The 8,315-nt window shown below is 36.4% G+C and overlaps 1 protein-coding gene across 1 annotated transcript in view; it reads right to left on the reverse strand.

The window, feature by feature from the left end:
- Positions 1 to 919: 919 nt before the first annotated feature.
- Positions 920 to 8,315, reverse strand: part of LOC106939825 (transmembrane protein 178B-like) — a 55,919-nt gene continuing 48,523 nt past the window's right edge. Inside the window, exons 4-5 of the mRNA XM_015022384.1 lie at positions 6,216 to 6,353; positions 920 to 4,202 (exon numbers count right to left, since the gene is read on the reverse strand). Of these exons, the coding sequence (XP_014877870.1) occupies positions 3,952 to 4,202; positions 6,216 to 6,353 (389 nt within the window). The 3' untranslated portion in view covers positions 920 to 3,951. The remainder of the gene's footprint in view (positions 4,203 to 6,215; positions 6,354 to 8,315) is intronic.

Genomic DNA, 8,315 nt, shown 5'->3' on the forward strand with positions numbered 1-8,315 from the left:
GGTAGGTAATCTAGTTTTCTAGTTTTTTGGTGTTAAATCCTAAAACATGAAGTGGCATTATTGTCAGTTGCTATGGCAACGAATCTGCACATAGCTTGGCGGATACAATATAACAATAATAACAATCTTTATTGTCATTATAAAACCATGCAATAGTTTACATAGATTATAAGAAAATTAATGAAAAAATGCTGCTACAGGGTATTTAATGCCCTTATGGCCACCGGATATAAACTGTACTTCAGTCTGTTTGTTCTTTGCTTTAATGCTTCTGTATCTGCAGCCAGATGGCAGCAGCTGGAACAAATTGTGACCGGAGTGTGAGGAGTATTTTAAAATATTCTTGGCCTTTCTGAGGCAGCGGGACCTGTGGAGATCTTCAAGAGAAGGCAGAGAGCAGCTGATGATCTTCTCAGCAGATTTTATGATTCTCTGGAGTCTTCCTTTGTGCTCCTGTGCTGCTGGGGAACCACACACAGAGACAATAGCAGATGAAGCTTTCAATAGAGCATCGACCTTTTGATGTCTTCGATGCTTTACTTTTCATCTATTTATTAATGTCACATACTGTTTTTATTTTTTCTTTAATTATGTAAAGCACCTTGAAATGCCTTGCTGCTGAAATGTCCTATCCAAATAAAATTTGATTGATTGATTGATTGATTGATTGATTGATTGAGTGAACAACCAACATCATGACACTTCATATGCTTCCTGAAACATTCTGCTGAGATCTCTTCCCAGTAAACCCACAAAGACAACTGGTACTGTGAACTGAATACAATTCTACTTTATTTTAATGACTGAACTGATGCACAATCAGACAATTTCTACTTTTATGTTATGTTTCAGTAGATAGCTCTCAAGCCAGCTCATCATTAAACCGCCTTTGTAGATTTTAGTAATGAGTCAGTCCAGATTTTAAATCTTGGGTCTTTTATTCAATGAATCCTTAAAAATAAACAAAAAATACTTTCTAAGATTGGGGAACACAGACATTGATACAACAATCCAACAAGTTAAGACACACAAATGTTCAAGTGATCAGGATGCAAACAGTAAATGCTGTTTTTTTTTTTTTTTAAGAGAATTGATTTTTTTAGATCAGTTCTGATGACGATATGTTGACTAGGAGGCCTTATAGATGGCATCTTGGAAAAGGCCTTGATGGCATCTATGACAGCAAAAAAAAAGGTTATGGCAGGTTCTTATGAATATCATAATTGTCTGAACATGGGACTTTTAATATACAATTTAATCTGTGAAGTGTGTTCTGCTTACTGTTTACATATGTAAACTGAAAGTCAAATTGCACCAGTAGAATATAAATACTTTAGACGCGAGGTTGAATAGAATAGAATATCTCAAACCAAATCAAAAGGGATGTTCTTTTTTAAGTATTGTAGGACTCGATCACAACAATGAATAGTTCCTTAAAATATTGTGATGCCCATGCTATTAGGTGCTTCCTCCTTAATACAAGTCAGATTTGAAATTTATTCATGATTTACGTTTTTTACTTTGCATTGGGAAAAGAAAAGCTAAAGAAAAAAATCTGAGGGGCAATAGAAGTTTAGGTGTTTAAATTGCTTACCCAAATTTATTTATTACACATGAAAACCTTAACAGGGAACTACACCAATTTCTCTACTCTCAAATAAAATTTTAAGTAATCCAACACTCAATAAATATGTTTCAAATATTAACTATTCCAAAACATGGATCAGTTTTCAAGTTTTACTTTCTGGAGCACATGGAATGCACACATGAGATTATCCATATTGCCCTTTTCCACTGGCACCTACTCAGTATGGCTCAACTCAACTTTACTCGATTACAAAGGTATTCTCAGTAGTTATGTGATACCTGTCCCATTTTTAGGATCCAGTTTGCAGGGGTTCCAAATCTACTAACTAAGACAGCATCAGAAGATTGTCTGTTACTGATTGTAATGTAATATAATGTTCCCTTTTTTTTTTGCATATGTTTTTATGTAAATCACATTTAACTGGCTTGTTGATTTGCCATGACGTGTGACTGTTGATGGCTGCCTACGGGTACCAGTGAACAGCAAGATGATTCGAACCCTGTAAAGTAATTACTGGACCAACAAGGACCACAACGGCCGCAGTGGTTCTACGGAACAGACACCATTTACAGGCACCAACCAGTAACAGGTAGAGTTGATTGAACTTGAGCACATCATTACTGTATTCCATAATGGATGATGGCTTTATGACTTAAAGAGTCTTGTATGCAACTTGTTCCTCAGTGCTGAGCTTACTTTGAACAAACAAGGATATTCTGAAATTTATGGTATTGTCTTGCATCAAGACAATACTAACTTGCCATCAATACTAACAGTGTGCTCTGCTTGGATTATTCACTGTCTCTTACATATATTGCAGTTACACCTTATGTAAGCTTTGTGTTTCCAGAATCTCTTTCTATGAGAAGTATGTCTCTACTTCCCTTAATTTGGACTCTCCAAGCTCTACTGCTTCTACCCCAACACCATCCACTGCTTCCACACGTGCAGCAGTTTGTACAAGATCATGCCACACTACTTTTTAAACTCTGGTGCCACCCAATTATGATAATTTCACTGTTAGAACTGTTGTAATGAAAAACCACCTAAACCATGTAGAGTTGAGCCAAGTCGAGCCATACAGTAGAGCTGTCAGTGGAATAAAAAGGCCTTACTGACATTACTGGTGTCAGTAGGGACTGGCTGCTGCTTTGTGCTTTCTAAGACAACATATCGTATAAAACCAGTGACTGTATTTGAACAAGTTCTCATCAGTCCTAATGTTTATACCACTGTCCACGGACAAATCTGTGTAAATCATTGATGGTGACTAAGGTGAGTAAAGATTTTACTGATACATGACATTGATCTTCTGGGTCTAGAATACATCAGCTAGATAAATGTCTGCTTTCTTGTGATATGGAACAAAATAGAGAGAGGAAATTGTGGCAGTTGTCTAAGAAATCAACACCAAAGCATGAGTTAAAAAAAACCTAAATGCTTTTTCACTCCTTCTGAGGGCAGCACAATATTAATGTGAATATGCTTCCTTTTAAATTGATTCATCAGTAACTCAGATTAAAAGAAATGGATTTTTTACATGAGTATATCTATGTATACTTTATTAAATAAAAAAATTGTATAGACCATAAAATCACCTTCTTGCTATTTTTTTCTTGCTCATGAAAAAAAAGCACAGAAGACATTTGCTGTGACAGTAAACTGCTGTTTGTTCACAATATGAGGGAATCAATATAAAATCAAATAAAAATTGTATGTTCAAAATGCTTAATGGCATCATTGTATGAAAAGGAATGCACCTATACAGAATAAAAGCAATCCAATATGAAAATTCCTGTTTCCTGTTACTTTTTTGGAATATTCCAGACAATAATTAACAGCAGTTTGTATCTTGATCCTGCTCATTTGTTACATGTAACTTCTGCATGGTGCACAGAAAAGTTTACTCAGCTGATAACCCTGGACTGGCTCAATCCAGCTCCTGTGAGAATTCTAAAGAAACCAATTGCAAGTACAGAGAACACATCTTTGTCAAATTGTTACTGTCCACTTTTACAGTTACAGCCGAACTTCAGGTGACAAGTTCCACACATCAGTCCGTTACTTTCTTCTTGAATCCTCCTTAAATCCTTGGATTATTTTCCTATCCAAGGTCAATTTACACATCTGTCCCATAATAACAAAAGACAGGATTATTTTTTTAATATTTCTTCTAAGATCTTGAGTTTCTCATTGTATGATCGAGATAGCAGGTTATCAAGATATCCATTTCAAACACACACACAATTTAAAAACTCTGAACCCAGAACTGATTGGAGATAAGTAGGCAGATGACATGATTTGACAGTTTGTCTATTTTTTTTTATCAATTGATGTAGCTGGTCTGTTCACTGTTTCCAGCTTTAGCAGACGGTGCCGTTCTCTTGCCGGGCTTTGGGACAGGTGGATCTGGGTATTGGCTGCACAGAGGGAGCCAGGGTGCAGAAGAAACCAGCGATGAGGGTAAGGCCAAGACCTCCCCAGGCGCAAAACATAGACCATCCATAGCCATGGCCAATGTCGTCAGGAAGGCCGTACAGGTACCGCGGGTAACGGGAAAGCTCAAAGTTAATGCCAGCAACACAGGTACAGAGGGAGATAATGCAGAAAGTTCCTGTAACAACAGAAGTAGAACAAAAGTTGATGTTTAGCACAGTTATTGATTAATAATCAGCATCTCCTCACATTTTGAGTTTTTAAAGGAGAAGTTTGATCATCTTAAGGTGCTTTAGTACTGCAGGGCCTGGCCCCGGGCTGACCTGCGTTCAAACCCATGTTTGGCATCTTTACAATAGTCCCTATGGCGAGTTCTATTCAGTTACATTCTATTCTATTCAACTGGGGTAGAATTGATAATTCCAGTTCTACACCAGCTAGGCCAGTCTGATTTGAAGTCGGCATAGCTTGACACTTAGCTCAATAGAGGGTGGTAATTGCACTGATTGATCTGATTGGCCAGATGTTCAGCTCATTCCCAAATGGGATTTGGACTACTAGCAAAAAAAGGATTCATAGTATAGAAGAAGTAGTGAAGGGAGAGGATAAAAAAATAAGAACGTTAGGAAAGGGAAAGCTTGATAATTTTTGTTTCCTTTTCCTGATCTTATTATTCTGTACAACCCTTTTCTTCTTCTATTTGCAAATGTCCATAGTTCCACACAATGAAAAGTAAAGAAAAATAAACAATCAAACCAAAATGACATGTGTTGAAAAAAGCCACACATTTATAGCTCATTTTCAAAAGTACAAGCAGATAAACCAGCTGTACGGGAAGAATTGCTTAACTCTTTGTCTTTGATGGCTCTGTTCCTATCCACAGATTTTTGTGGTATAAATGCCAAGTAGATGTAATGATGCACAAACGTTGAGACAAGATAAAATGACATGCTACGGAAATTAGCATGCTACATTAAAATGTTGTTGACATATATTTGTTGATAAATTATTTTAATTATCAGCTTTTATATCAGCTATTATTTGGACTCTTAGCTACAGCAGATGAAGAAATAGATCCTAAATTTGGGCTGGCTGTGGCCCTGTGTGTTGCTTAGCTGTGATTTGGCTCCTGCAGAGTGACTAAGCATATTTTTTATGTTTTTATTATCAAGAAACATAATTGTCTTTTAAATGCTTATTCATTATAAAACTCTAGGGCACAGCCTTAATCCAAGATTGATCATAGCTGAGTGTGCAGCTGCCTCTTGCCAAGCTGAGCTGTTATGCTGTGTGTGAAGTTTCCACTGGCTGCCCATGCTATAAATGGGACACATTGCTGCACAACACTTTGTTTCTTGGGGGGTTAGCACTCTCACTATAATGTTTATACTTCACTTCTGCTCAGAGGGCGTTTGTGAACCCTTCTAGTAAACAGAATATAAACTATAACTTTACATTTTCCAGTAAAAAATGAAAACTGGATGCCGTTTCAGCAGAATTTTCAAGTTAGTAAAGTTCTATTGAAATCACACATTTGCCCTTGTAACATATCTTGTTGCACACAAAACTTTGAGGTGTGGGGCGGTGTTTTGTTTCATATACTAATAAGGCTTTTTTTTTTAAATTAATCACTAAAATTTTGTGACTAATATAGAGTAAGTAATTACTAAAAAAAATCTCCCACTTGACAATAAAATTTAATAGCATTGATTTGCTCACTTGAGATTGGTTGTCTCATTGATCTTGGGGTATGTTGTTAAAACACATTTAAAAACACTCATGCTCAGTCATGTCAGTTTTCCACAGTCAGGATGAGTACAGGTGATCAGATCACCTGTTCTGCACATAGATCAGATTATCAATTGGCATAAAACAACCCTCTTGTTTGGATAACATCTTCATTCTGATGGACCTTAATCAGACCATAATATTTCAATTGGACTGTTTGCATTTTTATTCTGATCAGCTGCTGATTCCTATTACTTATGTCCATGTAAATAAGTTTAAGTTGAATCTTTAGTAGGTGCTACAGTCAGGCTAATGCTAACCACAACTATCAATTTACCATGAACTGAAATAATCTAATAAAAAAAATGAGAATGTGTTTTAGTCTAGTTAAACAATGGCCTGGCACCACCTTTGCTAGGGACTGAAACAGTTAACTTGAACTAATACTTTGTTCTACACTCACCTCCCATGAGGAAGAGCAGGCCAGCCACATATTGCATGAGACCTCTATCCCAACAACAGCCGAGCAAGCCAATGATCCAGCCAAACAGAATGATGGCCACTGCCATGCCCATGAAACCAGCTGTCATTCGCCGCAGGTCTGAGGTGGGACACAAGCAGAGAGGAATTCCTATAGTTAATATTTGTTTACACCAATTACTGCAGATGAAGAGAGAACCTCACACACTTTCAGAGTTTGGCCAGTTGAAGCTGAGATTAAATGAGGCAGCACTTAACTACAGATGTGCTGTTAAGGTTCTGCAGATCATGTGAACCCTTGTGAAAAATATATGCTATGTATATTAAATCTTAGCATACTTGAAGCCAGACTAATCATCAGTATACTTCAAGTTTGTTAAGGATTATTTTACTTGAAGCATGTTATTTTGGAACAACTAGTTTGTGTTTAATGCATTTTTATTGTAATTACATTATAGAAAATCACAATTTAAAGTGTACTAAGTGTACTATCACATGCTTTTTTGGAACAACCAAAAGTATTCTTAATATACTTTAATTATAACACTTTTCATGTAATACAAACGTGCTTGATTAGTCAGTAACGCGTTACTTAGTAACGCTTTGACGTCGGACCACTTTTTTCAGTAAGAAGTAATCTAACACATTACTATTTCAAATCCAGTAGTCAGACTACAGTTACTTATCAAAATCACTTTGCGTTACTGTACGTTACTATTATCTTTTGTAATTTAATTTTATTTCCTCTACGCGTCTTGGGGAGCGACCACCGTTTAATGCGACAGTGTCAGCACCGACAGAAATGTAAATAATGGAGGGAGATGTGCATTTTGTTGCTGAAAAGAACTATTTTGAGTTTCGCTCGCCAAGTCTGATTATTATTTGCAGCTTTCTGCTTGTTTTTTTCTAAAGTCGCTTGCAGATTTAATGAGTCGGTTTTTGGGCTTGGGAATAAACAGACATAATTTGTCTGACATCCAGTTAGTTTTAGTCCATCATTTCCCGGATGACCTGTCCCGCTGTGTCTTTGTTAATGTTAAGTTAATATATTCGCTGTGAGCGACGTTGAGCTTTGTGTTGCCCTCCAAAAGAACTGCAAACATCGAGACTAATATGAGCAGCGCAATATACGTGAAAACAGCCACGAATGAACGTGTCCGTAAAGTTGTGCAACTAAATGCCCTTATAATTATTAATATTAAGATAAGTGTCACAAATCTGTGCAGCAGCCATCCGAATTCTGGAGCCGCAGGAGGAACTCTGTGCGCTGAGCTGTGACAACAAACGCAGGGCGGTAACGCACAGCCTGGAGGCCGAGGGGAGGGGGGGAAAATCCTATTTATAGTTTTCCAGACAATAGTGGAACACACAAAAACATGCACAAATTACTAAAGTTATTTTTGTTCTGTTGTAACCATTAAACAATGTCCCCTTCGGTTCAACCTTATAAGTGGAGACACATTGTTGATGTTACCATTATAAAATAACTTGCAATTAAGTTGGCAAAGATCAATTTAATTTTCACAGGTGGCAGAGTGTTGCTAGCAGCTGCTGAAAGTAACTAAAAAAGTTACTTTAATGTAACTTAGTTATTTTCCAAATCAAGTAACCAGTAATCTAACTAAGCTACTTTTTCAAGGAGTAATCAATAATCCGATTAAAGTTTCTTTTTCAAAGTAACTATGTCATCACTGCTTATCAATGTCTTATTATTCTGCTTTACTACTTTGTACATTACATGATTCACTACACACTAGAGTACTGCAAACATATTAGGCTACCAGTTTACAGAAGGATCAAATACAACACACTTTGCGATTGAAAATTTTTTTTGTGTGTATTCAATATATTTACATTTTTCAAGAGTACATTGCCAATATACTGTTACAGAATTTTACAAACTGTCAGTACATAAAATACTTACAGACAACATGCTTATGAAAATTAGCACAATAAAAAGTAGGTACACTTTAGAGGAAATGTGAAAAATATTTCACCAAGGACAGAATATTTTTTTGATTCAATGTCAGCATTTCAGTATTACTTTAGACAAACTAGCATTTCTCCTTCCTAAGAACACTTT

The sequence above is a fragment of the Poecilia latipinna genome, unplaced genomic scaffold, assembly GCF_001443285.1.
Source record: "Poecilia latipinna isolate Pla-1442-1.1 unplaced genomic scaffold, P_latipinna-1.0 Scaffold2993, whole genome shotgun sequence".
Lineage (NCBI taxonomy): Eukaryota > Metazoa > Chordata > Actinopteri > Cyprinodontiformes > Poeciliidae > Poecilia > Poecilia latipinna.